Raw genomic sequence first — 18,823 nt, 5'->3', positions numbered from 1 at the left:
CTCTGGAACATAAACTTTTGAGAAAAAGAGAAACTTAAAAAGACAAGTCACAATGAGATGTCATATCCTCTAGAATGACTGTTATTTTTTTAAATGGAAAATAACAAGTGCTGGTGAGGATATGGAGAAATAGGAATACTTGTATGTTGTTGGTGCAAACTGTAAAATGATACAGAAAACAGTTTGGCAGTTCCTCAAAAGGTTAAACATAGAACTACCATATGGCCTGGTAATCTCACTTCTAGCTATATACCCAGAATAGAAAGCAGGGATTCAGACAGATATTTGTACACCAATATTCACAGCAGCACTAGTCACAATAGCCAAAAGATGGAATGAACCCAAATGTCCATCAGCAGATGAAAGATGGATAAACAATGTGGTATATATATAATATTGCTCAGCCTTTAAAAAGAATGAATTTCAGATACATGCCACTCCATAGATGAAACTTGAAGACATCATGTTGAGTGGAATCAGTCAGACACAAAGGGGCAGATATTGAATGGTTACACTTATATAAAATAGTTAGAATATGCAAACTCCTAGAGACAAAGTAGAATACAGGTTACCAAGTCGGGGTGCCTGGGGAATTAATGCATAATGGGTGTAGGGTTTCTTTCTAGGGTGATGGGAAAGTTCTGGTGATAGAAAGTGGCAACAGTAGTATAACACAGTGAATATGATTAATCCCACTGAATGGTATGCTTGGGAATAGTTGAGATGGAAAAGTTTATGTTGTATATATGTTTCCACTATCAAAAGAGCAACTAAAGAGACAATGATAACTAAATACAATATATGATCTACACTGGACTAATAATGGAGGAGAAAGGGCTCAAAAGGACATTATTAGGACATATGAAAAAACTGGGCTATAGACTGTAAGCTTTATACCCATGTTAAATTTCTTGAACTTGATAACTGTACTTAAGGTGGTTACATAAGTGAAGATTCTTGTTCTTAGGAAATGTATACAGAAATATGTGTTCAAGAAGCATGATGTACATAACCTACTTCAAATGTTTAGAAAACAGATAAATAGATAATGCAGACATAGATAGTTAATTAGATGATAGATAGATAAATATAGATAGATGGATAGACATGATAGATAGAATGATACAGCAAATGTGGCAAAATATTCAAATCAGTAGATCTGAGTATTTGAGGGAGAGGGTATGTTGGAGTTTTCTGTATGGGTTTTGCATTGTTTTTGCAACTGTCCTGTAAATTTAAAATTATTTCAAAATAAAAAGTTTAAGAAAAAAATAAAGTGAAACATGCAAGTATTCTCAAGAAAATTCAGAAAAATAAGAGTACTAAGCTGGAACAATTGGGGTGATGGGAAAGTTCTGGTGATGGATAGTGGCGAGGGTAGTCACACCTGATGTTAAAATATATTACAAAGCTATAAAAATGAAAGCAGTTTGGTACTAGTACATACATGGGCAGATGAATAGCACAAAATAGATACAAAGACATATGGAAATTGAGTTCCTGGTGAACATGACATTTTTACTCAGTGGGGAAAACCGAACTGTTCAAAATCAGGTGTCGGAATTATTAGCTAGCCATATAGAAAAAATAATCAACACAGATTCCTACATCATTCTGTATACCAAAATAATTCCCAGACACAATGAAGATTTAAATGTTAAAAACAAAACCATAAAAGAATTTGAAAAAACCATAGAATCACTTTAAAAACTAATCTGGCATTGGTAAAGCCTTTCTAAGCAAGAAACAACAAAAGCCAAAATAGAAAAACATGATAAATTTTTTACTTAAAAATTTATCTTAGCAAAACAAACCACAACAAATTAGCAAGGTGAAGAGGGAAATGATCAACAGGATAAATATTCATGACACATATGACAAAGGACAAATTTCCTTAATATGTAAAAGAGAAGAGTGTGGCCAGATTTTCCGTTTTTCCTCAAAGAGACCAGAAATCCAATTTTTGTGTGTGTGGAATCTCCAGATTTTAAAATATTGACAAAAGTTCTAAATTAATTTACTGTGAGGGCTCAAGAAAACTCATTTTAGGTTGCCCTGCATAGACCTCAGATCTATACTAACACCCTGGGAAAGTCCAATGTGAGCTTTGGGTGTATAAAGAACCCCTGCCACTGGGCAGGGCAGAATGTGGATTTTCCTAGTTGTTAGAGGGTAGGTTTTAAATGAAACACACAGACACAAACACACACACACCACCCCAAAACAAACATTAGTTCTCAGAGACGGTCCTTTGTGGATCCTTATTATGGAATAAAACCATTTCCCTTAATGCAGAGAATGTGGTAGCCTCCTTCCCACTGTGGGGATCATACTTTTTATATTACAGTATAAAACAGTGGCAGTGTGGGACCCCAGGGTCCAGGCCTCTCCCAGATGCTCTGTGAAATCCAAAAAGCACATGGCAGCCTGCATGACCCAGGTCTGCTAATGTTTAAGCTCACCTCCCTAGGGAGGGATGGATGTGCAGATGGTCACTGTAAGCTCGGCACCAGGCTCTCCTCTACGTAGGATGTCAGCCCATGCCTTGCTCTTCTCCAGAGTCCTTGAGGTGTTATCTGACACTCTGGAGACAGTTAATCTTCCCCTATGTCACAAGGCACGCTTTCACACATCTATGTCCTTATGCTTTTTGGAACGTCTTTGTTTCAAGTCTCTGTAACTGGCCTTGCTGATCTCTGCCTAATTGCAGAGTACTTTCACACTGAGCTCTGGACCAGCCTCCGTCAGAGTGCTTGACTGACTGCCTGCTTCACTCCTGTAAGTTCCCATAGTAAAGTTTTTGTTGCACTCAGTTCCTGGTGCATTCTTTGGCCTTCCTGCCGAATCAGCCCCTGCGGGCCGGAACAGGCCGTCTCTTCCTCTCCTTCAGCTCAGCTTCTAATGCATTTTAAGAGGCCTTCCTGCCTGAGAAACAGAATATATTATAGAACTACTGATTGCTAGACCCTATGGTAGCTTTGAAATCAGCCCCCTTTCAGTACCAAGACCGAATAATATTCCTAGGCTGTTCTTTTCGAAGAGAGGGAGGCAATATGAGAAAGACATGATTCTCTTGTAGCAGTGATCCTTGCTCAAAAGTGAGTGTGAGTTGGGGGTAGGAATCCTGTGTGTGTGTGTGTGTATCCTTATGTATCTGCGAGTGAGGAAAGGAGACCAAAACTAAATGTTAACAGTGGTTTACCCTGATGATGGGATTAATAGTGAGTTTGCTTTTCTTCCAGGAGATTTTCAGTATTTTCAATTATGTCTACAGTGAACCTGTATTGGTTTTATAAATGAGAAAAAAATAAAGGCTACAAGAAAACTTTTTAAAAAGTTATTACCCAAAAAAATGATTACTCTTATAGGTACACAAGACCAACCGAGGGAAGACAAGATTCCTGTCTCTTGGCTCCTGCTCACCCTAAGGTCTTTTTTTTTTTTTTAATATTCATTTTATTGAGATATATTCACATACCACGCAGTCATACAAAACAAATCGTACATTCGATTGTTCACAGTACCATTACATAGCTGTACATTCATCACCAAAATCAATCCCTGACACCTTCATTACCACACACACAAAAATAACAAGAATAATAATTAAAGTGAGAAAGAACAATTAAGGTAAAAAAGAACACTGGGTGCCTTTGTCTGTTTGTTTGTTTGTTGTTTCCTTCCCCCATTTTTCTACTCATCCATCCATAAACTAGACAAAGGGGAGTGTGGTCCTTACGGCTTTCCCAATCCCATTGTCACCCCTCATAAACTACATTTTTATACAATTGTCTGCAAGCCTAAGGTCTTGAACTAAAGGCAGAAATCATAAAGGAAAAGACTGATGGCTTTGGCTAAATACAAAAATTAAAACTGTACAGATAAAACAAAACCAGAAACAGCCATAAACTATGTTGAATGTCCAAGGATAAGCTGGAAAAATTATTAATAGCATTTAAGACAGACCAAGGGTTAATATACTTGATAATGAAAGAGTCATTAAAAATCAATTAGAAAAGGATGAATATCTCAATCATAAGTGAGAAATCATTCAAAAAAACTCATTAGAGAAGAAATACAAATGGTTAAAGATACATGAAAAATGATTAAAATCATTAGTAAAGTGAATTAAAACAATAGAAAACCATTTTTGACTTATTATATTGGTACAAGTTTCAAAGATACAAATATTAATTGCATCTAGTGTTGGCAAGTGATGGATAATTGAGCAACTCACATATCGGGAGTAGGAACATAAATTATTTCAAGTTTTCTGAAAGTTTCTGACAGTAAATATCAAAAACCTTTGATCTAGCAATTCCACTTCTGGAACTTTATCCTAAGAAAATAATCAGATTATTATACAATGATCATGCATAAGAATGAACACAAAACATCAGTGTTTATAGGACAGATAGACAAAATTCAACTATCAGGAAGCTTTTGGCAAATTAGATTATACTACATATGTATATAAGATAGACTATTATCCAGTCATAAAAATACATGGATTATATTTAGTGACATTAAAAGATGTGCATGATGTACTGATGAATGAGGTAGCAGGCTGCCATACAGGAGATGCACAGTGGTCCTATTTTAGGCAACATGCATGTGTAAGGAACATCTCTGTGAGGTGAGGGACTCACTGCCATGTTACCATGGTTAACTCTGGAACATAACTATAGATTCTCTTTATTGTCCTTATCTTGATTTTCTATAGTTTGTGGTGCTTCTACAATAATTTTAAAAATATGAAGTTTAATAAAAGAGAAAGTAATCTATTACATTTTGAGATTAATAGATACCCACAATCGAAGGCTGATAATAGCTAGCCAGACAGAACACATACAGAAAAGAGTAAAAACATGGAGCTAAGCTAAACACTGCAGTTTTGGAGATAGTTAAATTTAGAAGAGGCATCTTTTTCTTGTTTTAGAACACGAGACATATCAGATCCTTTCTTAAGGACTCTTTCATGGGGGAATTCTATGATTTTAGTCACTTCAAGTGTCTTTGATGTTTGCATGAGATTAAAAATTAAGGTAGAGAGTTGAGAAGCTATAAATATCTCTGCCTTTCTCTGTATTTTTTTCAATGTAGATTTTTTTTTCTTAAACCAGACAATTTTCAGTTACCATATGTAAGAGATTTCAGTGATGCCATTTGAAAAATCACATCTCTTAGATGCACCCTTGGCTGCAACTTTCCTGGCCTTAGCTACTAGGGAACCCAACAATTACATAGCACTCAAGATTGCCTTTTACCCTTTTATGTAGCAGCATGAGGACCTCATGAGTGGAATGAAAGAAACAGGAGGGAAAATAACTCATGGCAAATGTGGCTTTGATGTTCATCCACCACACGCTGTGATTGCTCTTCCCCTCTCAGTTCTTGATGAATAGCCTAGGCTACCAGGTGCATACACAACCTTGCAAACTCCTCCACTATGGACACAAACTCCAGTGCAAATTTTTTAAAGCAAATATTCCAATTCAAGGTACAATTAGAAGTATTCTGTGTGTAAGAGTCTGTGCATCTTCATTGTATGAAGAAGAATTTCTCTTTCTCGTTTGAATCAATATCTCTCTCTTAATTTTTGGTTATAAAAATCTATGCTTTAGGAAAAGAAACCTGAACAGAATTTATAGTAATATCAAGTTCTCCTCCAACCACTCAGCTTTGTGAATCTCCAGACCTCAGCACAATGCCAGGACATTACAATGAGGCAGCCCTTCCCACCCTGCCATCCACCCCACACCCTACTATCATTGAAGAGAAGTCAGGAAGGTCTTGATGTGTGAAAGGACCAAAATGCAAAGTTAGAGTTCCTCCCTATTACATGCCTCTTCAAATTCAAATCTCAAAATTGGAAATTCATTACACAAAAATACTCCTGTTCATACTACAGGATATTTTTTCTTTCCGTCTGGAAAGAAAAAGCTTAGAGAGTGAGGGAATTGGGTGCCTATTTGGTGTGACCAAACCAATTTGGCTGAGGTATAAGCCTTCCGCAGTTCTGGAATTCCGTGTGTCCCACAGTTGTTCTGCACCAAGTATGAATGGCAGATATTTATGGTTTAAATACATATAATATTGATTTGTAAATTTTGTATTTCTTGATATAAACTCTCAGGAATTCAAAATAGACATACAAGCAAAAACACATACACAGACTAGGAACCCAGGACCTTAACTGCTTGCTGACTATGCGCAGCTAAACAAGTGCTTTTTATAGTTCTGGTAAATTTGAGTTTTGTTTTTTTTTAAGTCAATATAACCCTTTCAGTGCCAGTTAGGCTGGACATGCTTTTCTTTGAGAAACCCAGACAACTTCCAAAGTGTGCATATGTTGATTTTATAAGATCATTTCTATATTGTCCTAGTGACCAACTCTTTCATCTTAATAATTCATTTCGATGCTAAATACATAAGTGTGTATGATACTTTTCTCCAGAAATCATACAAGAGTCCAAATTAGAAGAAACCCAATTTTTACTGTAATACATAAGGAATCTTTTCTTTTGTGCAGTAATCTATGGAACCTTCAAAAACATTATGGTGTTAATCAGACATTTTTAAAAAGGCATGCTATTCTTAGGAAGAAGTGTTTTTGGACACAGTAAGATTCCTAAACATATGAATGATGAGCAGTTCCTGGAGAGTTCCTGGTACCTGCAAACTTGTGATTTAAGTAAACTATACCCCAGGATTCTTCTAAAAAGTTCAGGAAAGTGTATGTGATAGATTAATATGTAAGATCATCTCAGAAAAATTGGAAATAAAGTAACATTGAAGTCTGATGCACCAGTAATGTCTGGGGTGAATACCTTTGCAATCTTCACTTAAATTTTTAAACATAATACACGTAATTGTAAATGTTAAACAATGCTGATTTGGAAGGAGTTTTCAGGAGCTTCTCCCCATGCATTTTATATTTGATTCTATTATGAAAAAAAAAAGTACTTACTCTTCCATATATATTTTCCTGTAAGAAAGGAAAAGAAAAGTAAATTCATGTAAATCCACATATTTGAGATAATATGCAAACATTGGAAAACTTTTAAAATTCTATTATGTAAAACAAAAATAAAGTAATACACAATTTTCATGAATTTTCTATACATTTAGTCTCATTTTATAATCATGTCACTAAACATTTTAGTATAGATAGTATTTTTCTTTCACACTTTGTGTAAAGTTTAAAACTGTTAATTCAGGTTATGGCTAGAACATTTTTACAATTCAGAAATGGACTGAACTTCAATTTTTGTTTACATTTGTGAAAAGAGGTTTTATTAAGCACAGCAATAGGAGAAACTGAGTTTACAAGATTGATTTGCAGAAAACTATTATCAGTTGCTTGCTAATATCACTGTATATATTGTAATGCTGATTATAAAGAAGTCAGCTATTCAATGACATGCTTCTCACAAAAAGGTCACTAGGTATTGCTAGCTTTTCTGGCTCCATTTCACTCAAGTAAACTCAAGTCCTTCCTAGGCCAGGCCCCTCCTCTCATTTCCTCCTCATTTCCTGTTACTCATCTACTGCCCTGGCCTGCGGCAGCCACAGCCACACAGACCTCCTTGCAGTTTCGAAAGACTGCTTTGCACTTGCTCTTTCTGGATTGTTCTCCCTCCAGGGAAATCTCCATGGTTTCCTCCCTTATCTCCTTCAGGACTTTGCTCTAATGTCCCCATCCCTGTACAATCTTCCCTCACTACCCTTTTAAGAACTGTAAGCACTCTCTCCTCCCCACAGTCTTTACCACCATTCCCCATTTTATTACTCTCCATAACGCTTGCCACTTTCTAATACACGAGAGAACTTAACTGAATTTATTGTCTGTCTCTCCCTTCATTGCAGGCAAGGATTTATGTCTACTTTGTTCAGTGCTATATCCCCACTACCTAACATGTGACTGGCACATGGTAGGAGCTCAAAAAATACTACCCAAATTAATTAAATCAACAAAAAAGTGGGAAGAATTCAGATTAAATTTAAAGAATAACGTAGATTGAAGTTTTTCTCTAAAAGCCTCACGTGACTACAGAGAAATAAAATAATAATCTGTGCTTACCACCTTATCACCTTGGTCTCTGATTCCCAACCTTTTGGAATACAGTGAATGATTTCACTATCAAAAAATTTGTGAATCCATCCCATAATACCAGATGGTGTTTTAGCATTTAATGACTGGGAGAAAAAAGTAATGATAAATACTTAGGCTGAACTTCATAAATTTTATTGGATTTAATACTTTTTAATTAATCTCACTACTCCATATTAGTGGAAAAAGTGGTATACATATATGTGAAGTATGTTGTTTCCTCAAGCTTCAGACACATTATATGAGTGGATTCCTAGATATCTTGAAATATTTAGGTGCCACTGAGTCCAAGAACTTCTGGTTGAGAATCAACTGCAGAATTATAAATCTTTTCAATCAGCTGGTGTCACAGTTTTAGGCAAATTATTAACTACTATTGAAGGGCACTTATATTGCAATGAAAGAAATTGTACCACCCCTACCCAACTGATCCTTCCATTCATTTCCCTTAAGATCACATTCTTTTCCTAATTTCTATTCTTTTCTAATGGAGAATTTCCTTTGCCCTATGTTCTCTGTGGATCATAGATCAACAAATTTGGGGAGAAGAAAAAAAATAAAAATGCAATTTTCTATGGAACATTGTATCTATTTACCTTTTATGGGATAAAGTAACTAAATAGATCTTCCACCATAACTCTACCCTCACAGGCTCTCATTATAATTCAACTCACAATTAACAAAAATTTTATGCAGCAACTTCTTAAGGATTACAGTCTGTTCAAAGATGCTATATGACAAGAAATGGAAGGAATGTCCAAAAGTATTTTCAATTTTTACTTTGGACACTTCATTAGAATAATACCAAAAAGTATAAAAAGTGAACAAATTGAAATCTATTCCTTTCCATTTTGCATCACATAAGCTTTAGCTTCTTCCCTGAATGGAGATGCTAGAGCAGCCAAAATTCCCATATAACCAGAAGTTAGAGATTTTCCTCTTGAGGATTTAGCTTTGGTTAAGAAGAAGGTAAACATACATAAGTTTATAACAACTAGATATAAAGCCAGAAATGTGTTTTCCATCCATTAACAAAACTTAGAAAAGCCCTGTCATTCTTTTTCTATTACAAAATAAACAGATCTCTGGGGCTTTGAAATACAGAAGAGACTTTGATGGTATTTTAACTGGAAAAACTGAAAAAGAAAGCAGCAGACAAGCTATGCTAATTATAGCTACACTTGCATTTATAGCCATTCCAATTTTCACTTACCTCATACAGATCAGTAACCTTAAATAATCCTTAGGAGGCTAAGTAAATGGATTTTGGCAAATACCTTCCATAAATTTAGAGATTGTTGTTAATACAGTAGTTCACACAATCTTAGGGGTCACTAACAGTACTCTGCCACTACTGCTTGTTGAATAAATTAAAACTTGCAATTTTCCAATTTTTAGGCTAGAGATGCAGATATGGTATTGTGCTTTTGGATAGTTTTAGAATCTTTTCTTTCTTACAGTCCCCAAGCCCTGAAATTGCTTCTTGGACTTTACCTTCATCTGTGAAAAAAAACAAAACAAAACAAAAAACCCACCTGCTTCAGGGAAAGTAGTTCTTAACTTGAGTGTGTATCAAAAATCACCTGAGGATGCTTGTTAAAAGTTCAGATTCCTGCACTGGACCACAGCAATCCTATATTTTTTTTTTTTTTTCTTTTTTTTTCTAATCTGTGTCAGAGCATAGGAATCTGTATTTTTGATACACATCCCTGGTGAATCTGATGCAGGGGAGCTCACACACCAAGAAATACTGCCCTAACTTTTCAAAGTGAAGCATTGCCCTAAATTTCAAATATCTCTACCACCCTTTTGAAAATTAGCCTTGAGCTGCACTGTGACAGCTTCTGGTGTGTTATTTAAATTAACACTTGTATTGTTATTAAACTTTCCAGATGGTTTTGTTTATCTACTCAACCAGAGTGTATGTTCCTGGAGGCAAGAGCTATGCATATAAATATATATATTTTTTAATATTTTCAACATTATCTTTCACTCTTAATAAATATTTATTAGACCTGCAAACATATTTTAATTTTGGTTAAAATGCAGCCTAAGTTGCTTTAAAATCCTCTTTAGCTATTGAAGCGTGAAGCCACTTCTCAATGTGGTTATTGCTTCAAAACAAGTTGTTCCAATATCCCCTTGCACGGTAAGAAACGGAGGCCGCACCTAATATTCATTAGAAATTGGCAACTGTGCACTTGGGCTCCGTGATTCAGCCACAAGGAAGAGGCAGAGGACAGTAATAGCTTTGACTGATTACTTGGCAAGGGAAACCAAGCCCTTAGGGTATTCCAGACTCTCTTTGGCCTATAAACTTGTTTGAAAACCTGTTTCTCAGAATTTAAAGCTTAGCTCAATTGAGGTCAGTATTATGGTAATGTCAATAATTCTACTGCTCTCAGCCTTCAGGCAGACCAGTACAATTCATCATTAACTTTATTTTCATGGAAAAGCAACTTTTGGGAAAATGGCTCTAACTTAAGCTATTTGATTTTGACTTTCTTTCCCTTAAGAAATAGTTCTGCCAATCTTGCTTCCTTTGGGTTTTGTTCTTTCTAAACCTTAGCACCAACCTCCAATGCCTGAAACTCTTCCCTGAAATAAGAATCAGAATGGTTCTGAATATAGAAGATTTAGGGCATCCCCAGGGCAATAAGTCCAGGCCACATGAAGACCCCCGTTCTGTCCAGCAACCCCACCCCACCCCAACAATAAAGTATATAAGAGAGGTATGCCGAAAAGTCAGGTTGGTGTGCACTGATTTAAACACCACAGCTCTCTCTAGTTGGTAAATGCCTAGTCTATTCATGATCATTCTACCCTGGGGTAATCCTTAGACCATATTAGAACTACTGGGTAAGATGTGGAGGAGGGCAGTGATTTTGGCTAAACATTCTTTGTGGTGGAAAACTGCATATACAGTGAAACACCAATTTCCTTTAAAAGAAACCCAAACCCATGCCCATAATTATGCATATGAGTAGACAATGTAAACGTTTTTTATTAATAGATGGTGGAATAGCAAGCGTTTATAAAATATCAAATTTGTACTTTCCTATAGTTTTCAGATTTTTATAGCGAATATATATATTTTTTCTAGGAAAAAAATGTAGCCCCCTTCTTTCCTCAAGTTTCAGGGATGAAGAAAGGACATGTGATGAATTGTCCTGAAACTAATTTTAACAGGGTCCCGACTTGTTCCTGCTGATCTCCCCTTTTGCAACCCCACCCCCAGGGAGTTTGGAGGAAAAGGAGGGTCATTTGAGAGCCACAGGCTATCCAATTCCTTATTAACCCCATGCCTCAGTGGTCACGGAGCCACGTGCTGTCCTGCATATATTCCTTGAACTGTGGGAGCGGGCAAGTAGCAATAGCTTTAAGAAGGGGCTTTTCTTCTACATTTCATTTTTTTTTTTTTTTTTTTTTTTTGGTATTGCATTTTCTTATCTCCACAGAGCCCTGAATCTTCTCCTGTGTTATTTTTAGTCATCCTTGCAAGGAAAAAAGAGTCAATCAGGGCTTCTGGCATGTCAGCTTTTCATAAAGGGAACGCAAAGCAGAGCTCCCAGCAAGCATCAAAAAACATAGGATTTATGTGAGATCTTTCATCTATATCCATTTAAAATGTTCCCTGCTAGGCAACTGAGAGTGGATGGAAATCATCATTTGAAAAGGCCTTACTTTAAGGACTGGATGCAGTGGCTCAAATGTTGCTTCAGCTCTTCTTCCTTCTCATAGGACTCCAGTACACTGTGTGCTTCATCATGGTGATAGCAGTAGAGTTTATAAATCTCTTCCAGTGGGCCTCTAATCTGCAAGAATACTTCCCCTGACAAATGCAAAACAAAAGCAAAATGACATAAAGTCAGACCGAATTGGCACCTCACATGTTAATTTTTTCAACCATGTGGTCTAGTGTTAAAAGGTTGGTTGGGTCCCACTTGGTTCTTCAGGAGGGGTGGAACACTTCGAGTGACTTTCTTTTCTCCTTTCTTTCCTTTTTTCTTTCCTTCCTTTCTCTCTCTGTTTTTCTCTTCTCCCTTTCTCCCTTCCTTTCTTCCTTCCTTCCCTACTTCTTTCTGTCCCCTCCCCCCTTCTTCCTTCCATCCTTCCTCTCTTTTAGAAAACAAAGGATAAAGAGCTTCATGAGGCTAGGTAGCAAAAGAATGTTGGTTTTCTCAAAAGTGACTTTATCTGTTTGGTTAGTATGCAAGATCTTGGTTAAAAGCACCCACTTCAGGGTCCACCACACAGTTGGAATCAGGCTGTGCTACAGACTGACTTTGTGACTTAAGCAAGTTATTTTAACTCTTTGAGCCTGTTTCTTCATTTATAAAATAGGGACAATAATAGACCCAACTTCACAGGGTCATCATAAAAATTAAAAGAGATAGTGTGTGTAAAATTCAGAGCAAAGTACAAACTTAGTAAATGCTCAAAATGAGGTAGTTCTTGTTAATTTATTAGAGTATGGGAAGTGAAATTTCAGGTGCTAAGTAAGTTATTTTTCAATATTTCTTCCACTAACATGTCCTGAGGTTCTCTGAAAGGTGAGCAATGGAGTTTGGAGAAATACAATATTTCTTTCTATATGATCATAAAAAGAATGAATAGAGCTATTATTTCTGTTAGAAATCAGTTGGATAATATGATGAACCAAGTTTATGACTACCTCTTTATCAAGCAACTAGGGCTAACTGTATCCAGGCATTAATTGAATTCTTTTGATATCATAAAATTGGGTTTATAACTGATGGATCAAGTAGTTATTGGCAGTAGTTTGATTTAATCACCACTCCATCAATTAAAAGTATGTATTAAGCATCGACTCAACCCAGCACCATGTCAGATAATTTGGGAGTCACAGAACAAATGTGCAACAAGATCTGCTGTCAAAAACACTGCAGATTTGGGATGGATAATGATTTGGGGGCTGAACTGATTGGGATGGCTGAATTGATTTGCAGTGATCTGGACCAATTATAGTAACAGGAACAAATCATTCTTCCTACAGAAACAAACATGCCTTTAGTATTTTCAACATGTTGCATACATTCACTGTTTAATTTCCTGTACTTATGTGAAGATTAGGTTATTTTATCCATAACAAGATGGACAAGTCTGAGTCTGAGACATGTACATGATTTTCCCAAGGTCCTGATAGAGGTGGCAAGTCAGGATTTGAGGCCAAATTCTTCTCCATCTTTGCTGAACTCTGACAAGGTGATGCAGTTAAGAACACTGAACTCAGAATCAGAAATCACTGGCATTTAGGATTTGTGAGCTGACTTTGGGAATGACTTCTGTTTTAAAAAATTAAGTATTTGAGCTTCAGTTCTCTCATCTGTATAACAGAAATAATAATAGCTCTTAAGATTAATTTGAGAATTAAATGTACGAAGGATGTAAAAAATGTCTGCCCCTGTCGAGCTGCTCAGTAAATGTCACTTGACTTTTACAGTTGTTTACTAGCTCTAGAATTAAAGCACTAGTATTTTTAAAATGTCACATTTCTTCTCTAATTTATGTCCAGACCTTAAAAGACTTTCCTTGCCCTTTCATCATATGCAACTTTCTTGTGATTATATTTAGACTCTACAATAATGTGAATGTTGGTGTGTGAGTTAGAGGTTTTAGTTTTGCTTTGTTTGTTTTGCTTTTTAATGGAGCTTTTTTGGCCCTGTAAGGAAACTCAGTGACTGGGAGTATCTTTGGAGTCAAAGGGATGAGGGACTCTTGTTTGTTCTTGGGATGTTAACTGCGTTTGCAGGGTTGTCACTTCTACCGGGTGTAAATATTGTAGAATTGTTCTTCAAGACAGTAACATAAGCAGTAAGAAATACAGTAGTTACAAGAAGAGAAAACAAAATAGAGCAAGGACTGAATTTAGGGTTTGGCATAAGGTGACAAGAGCTTCCTAGTATCAAAACAGGTAGCAAATTGGTAGATGGGCGGGTGCTTTGGCTGGACAAAGAATCAAGGCCCAGAAGTGGGAGTGGACTACAGGTTTAGGTGCAGGCTCAGCCAGGAAGTCAGGAGCAGACAGTCTGAATTTACACGGCCCAAGACAAGATGAAGTCACAGTTATGTATGTTCACTATCAAGAAGTTAAGAGTAGGGACAAAGAAAGAAATCGGTAAAGACCACCTCATAAATTCACGATATGATCAAATCAGAAAGTCAAAACCAAAGAAAGACAAAGACACTTATTTTGCACACAATGAAACTATTGATTGCAAATTCCCTTGCATTTTCTTTAACAGAAATGGTCTCATGTGAAAGAATTTATAACTCTTCCCTTAACAGCAGAGTCCCATTTTTCACTCTTTTCCACGTAAAATTCTGTTGGGGTTCTAATAATAATTATTAAAGTTAAAAGATATTTATGCACTCTAATTGAAAGTCATTTATTCACCCAAGTACAGTACTGGCAGGTAGAATATTTGATTACTCTCCCAGCCCTACTAGTATATTCTGCTTCATAATAGCACAGATGAAATGATGTATCTTGCACAAAACGTGATTCTGTTTCCATGGTAACATAACTCACGGCCGCGCTTCTGTAGTGGTGAAGGACAACTGCTCTAATGTATGTGAATTTGAAGGGATGATTAGGAGAAGAAAATGAACTGAGCCTAAACCAGTGAAGGTAGTTTCACTTTTGGCTGCCTGACACCAAGGCACTAGAATCCTGTAAAATTATATAACTATCCTGTGCTTCCTTGACTTGCATTGGCTTCCCCCAAAAATAGCTGCCATGAAATGGAGGGGAAAATTGCACCCTTTTAATTTCCTTAGTTATCTCCTTTAAAAACAACTCCTATAACCAAAAATATTGAACCTCTTTTATGTACTGGTGTTATTACTTCCATATTGCAAATTTCTTTCCTCACTAATGTAAGTACATTCATGTTCCTCTCCTTGACCCACCTCTTCTTTACTTCCAGACCCCCACGTTCACCCCCAGAACTCGCCATACCAAAACCAAGGAGCCTCTCTATTTTTCTGACCCCACTCTACAGCAAATTTCCCCTCCAATATAATTAGACTGCATTTAAAAAGATTACTCTGGTAGTTATATGAAAGGTGGAATTTGTGTGTGTGGGGGGGTTGGTGAGACTGGAGAAAAGAAACCAATTTAAAAGCTTCTATAAAGCAGGGAGTTTAAAAGAGAGTGCTCTAGGATCAACTGCTTGGATTAAATCCTGGCTTTGCCCCACTAGCTGTGTGACATTTGGAAAGGTACTTTACTTCTCTGTTCCTTAATTTATTCATCTGTTTAAAAAAAGGGATAATAATAATAACAGGGCTGTTAGAGAATTAAATGAGTTAAAATGTGCAATGTATTTATATCAATAGCTGGCACATTGTAAATGCATTAGGTCTAAACACTAAAGTGGAAGCAGGGAGGATGGATCAGAGGAAGAAAATGGACAATGAGCATATGTGAGAGAAGAAGGGGAAGGATAATCCCAGTTAGATCTCAGTTCTGGCTTCAGTGGCCATGTGGGTAGACAGTGATGATAAGATTAAAAAAGAGTTCAGGTAATGATGAGTTTAATTAGGTGATGATGATAATTAGGTGATGATGAGTTAGATAAAAGAGTTTAATTTTGGATGTGTTGAGTTTGAGTCACCTACTGGACATTCAGTTGAAGGAATCCTGTTGGAAATTGGATATATGAGTCTGAGATTTGGCGAAAAAGTATCTGGGATAGAGATGTAGGTATGGTGAAGCACAGGTAGTAGAACTGATGAATTTGATACGGCCAGGCAAGAAAGTCCATAGAGTAAGAGAAGAATGCTCGAGGACCAGGCGCTGGAGAACAATAACATTGAGGGGGGACTGGAAGGAAAAGAATCTGTTAAGATGTCTGAGAAGGCACAGGCAGAGAGAAGAAAGGGAAACTAAGATGGATGTCAGCAAAGCCGAGGAAGATTTTAAGAAAAAGAATGTCCAAAATGGCAAGAAATACTGCAAAAAGATTGAACAAGTTTGTGAGTAACAAAGTCTGCTAGCTGTCCCCTAACATTAGTACTTCCCTTCTTCTATTGCAATGGAATTTTTTGCTGCCCTGAAAAAAAAAACTACATTTCCCACCCTCCCTTGCAATGCGTGTCTAGGTAATTAAAGGCCACAATGAGATATAAACAAAAATGTCCTTTGGCAACATCTGGGGACCTTCCTTCAGAAGCAGCTGGCTTCCCCTTTACCCCTTCTTCATCCTTTTCTCCATTCTGCTGCATGGAACTTGGAATGTTACCTTGTCCATGAAGACAAGGGCATCTCTGTGTTGAGTGGAGCTTGTGTTCTAGAGGACTCCATGGAGACTGGCAAACTTACACCTCTAGAATACAAACCTTTGGGCTTTTACATGGGCAAGGAATAAATCTCAGTATTATTTAAGCCATTACTGATTTATTTTGGTTTTCTGTTTCTCCCAGCTGAACTTAATTCTAATCAACACACTGTTTTTTCTTCTCCCATTGGAAAATATTTCAGGAGAAATTCTGACTAATTGAAGGACTCTCTCTCCACTCTTTACTAACCATAAAAGTTCATTCAAAAAAATCTGGGAAAATATTACATGAACGATTACTTCTAAAGAGTTTAAATAGGAGGATACTTGTATTAGCAAGAAAAAATTATATGTGTAATAAGTTCAATTCTCAAAACCAATTAAGATGGTGTTCAAAGAGAGTTTTAGTTAAATCTTAAGCATAAATTGTGGTCAGAGACATATTTTTTTTGAAAAGTTATCTGTGGTTCTAAGTAAAAATTGTTTCTTAAAACAGAGTATTCAGAATACAGAGAAGGGGGTGGGATGGCTCTAAGGACACAAGGTAGGTACACCCACCCCTGGATAGAAGGTCTGGATGAGCAAGTACAAGCTTCTGGCTGTCACTTCTCACATCACTCCACACACAACTGAATAAATAAGAGCCATTACACATCACCCCAAAATGAAAGGGCTTTACTGGCAACTTTCCCCAGGAGTTCCAAGGAGAGTTTCTCGTGCTCTGCTCACCCTCCCTGGATGGGAGCCTGGCTGCCAGGATGAAATAAGGCAGCGGATTAACCAACCCAGACTGCCAGATCATTTATATGCTTTCTCCTTTCTTTCCTAGCCTCTTTTCTTCTCAGAGGAAGGAAATACGAGGAGGAAAAGCGAGAGGGAGTGATTGAAAGGGCAAATTTTGATTAAAGAAGACATTATCCTTTGTCTTTACACTCATTTAGTTTCTACTTAGTCTAGGGATAAAATTTACTACTTAGGACACCCAAAGGACCCATAAATTCCTTTTCTTTTTTTTTTTTTATTCTTACAATAAGCTGAGTTGTAATGAATGAAATGTTGATTTTTATGATAAAACTGGAAAAATTAAAAAAAAAATTGTTTAGAGTTTTGAAACTCAAACCAAATACAGAAGCCAGGTTGTATATGCAGCCTAGGATTAAAACAAGCATACTCTTTGAGCATCAATTTCATTAAGGTATTTGAAGAAAAAGACATTGTTTTCATATAAAAACATAAAATGGAAATTTTACATGAATTTTAAGACAAAATGAGACTTCAAAGTTATTTCATGGCTGTGGTTACAGCTTTGGGTCCTAACTCCACATACCCTGGGGCTCATGATACTTCTTTGCTGATATAAGGAAAGTTTTGGTTAAAAAAAATAAGAAGCACTAGAATAAAATAAGATCAGAAAGATGTGTTCATTGGATTTAAAATTCTGAGATTCCTGATTACTTTGTAATCACAACTTCAGAGGAGTGGTTTTAGGAGGGAATGAGAGGAGAGGAAGTGGGGCCAATGAAAGAAGTTAGAGAATGAAGAGAAAGAAAGAGAAAGAAAGGTAGCCAAGGTAGAGTATGAGATTCTGTCCCATGACAATCACTGTGCCCTGTGCCAGGAGGACAATGCCATAAAGTGAGGTGGGGTCTCTTAAAGAAGGTTCCATTTTGCAATTGAGACAGCATGCACCCAGCATATCTGGGAGTGGGAGATGGACTGGAAACAGGGCAGGGGCAAACTGGGGAGCATGAGTAGGTGGTGGAGATGGACAGTGGAGTGGAGTGGAAAGAGTGCTGGCCTGTGGTTGGAAGCACTAGGGTCCCCTCCTGACTCTGTCCATGATTTGGGGCAAATCAGGTTCTTACTATTTTTGTCTGAATTCTGAGGCAGTGGGACTAAGATGGTCTTTAAGTAATAGTCCAGCTCTAACATTCAAGAGTATAACTATTTATTTTGATGATAACTCATGCACTCTCCCTAAACCTTGTTGATTTTCAGGATATCTTGTCTCCTGATGGAAATTTTTATAACAAGTAGCACATTGAGATCACTGGCTCTCTGAAAGTTAAAAGTTGAAGCTTGTGTTGGCTAGATTATGAAAAGGTATAATAGTTTTCCCTACTCAAGGCTGATAATACTGAGGAAGACTCTGTTCTTAGACTGATCCATGATCCTCCACTTATCCCATGTTAGTAAGCACCTCTCTTGAGAATGCTTGCCTCCACTAGAGCTTGGTGTTCTGTACTACCTCATAGCCTCTGAATATGGCACTGGCAAAAACCACAAGGCAAACTCAGCAACAAAAATAGCAACAACAATTGAGTGCCCTCTGTGGGCCAGTTACCATACCGTTTACTTATGTCTCTATTGTTCATCCCATTCATTCAGTAAATACTTATTGAAGATG

At 36.9% G+C, this 18,823-nt stretch overlaps 1 protein-coding gene across 1 annotated transcript in view; it reads right to left on the bottom strand.

The window, feature by feature from the left end:
- The window catches only part of ARHGEF38 (Rho guanine nucleotide exchange factor 38), a 173,358-nt gene that overhangs the window by 68,869 nt on the left and 85,666 nt on the right, over nucleotides 1-18,823 (bottom strand). Inside the window, exons 4-5 of the mRNA XM_037829025.1 lie at nucleotides 11,798-11,945; nucleotides 6,971-6,988 (exon numbers count right to left, since the gene is read on the bottom strand). Coding sequence (XP_037684953.1) covers nucleotides 6,971-6,988; nucleotides 11,798-11,945 — 166 coding nt within the window. The remainder of the gene's footprint in view (nucleotides 1-6,970; nucleotides 6,989-11,797; nucleotides 11,946-18,823) is intronic.

Source organism: Choloepus didactylus, chromosome 3 (genome assembly GCF_015220235.1).
Source record: "Choloepus didactylus isolate mChoDid1 chromosome 3, mChoDid1.pri, whole genome shotgun sequence".
In the NCBI taxonomy this organism is placed as follows: Eukaryota; Metazoa; Chordata; class Mammalia; order Pilosa; family Megalonychidae; genus Choloepus; species Choloepus didactylus.
The sequence above is the reverse complement of the archived record's forward strand: the minus strand, read 5'-3'. Positions and strand labels throughout refer to the sequence as shown.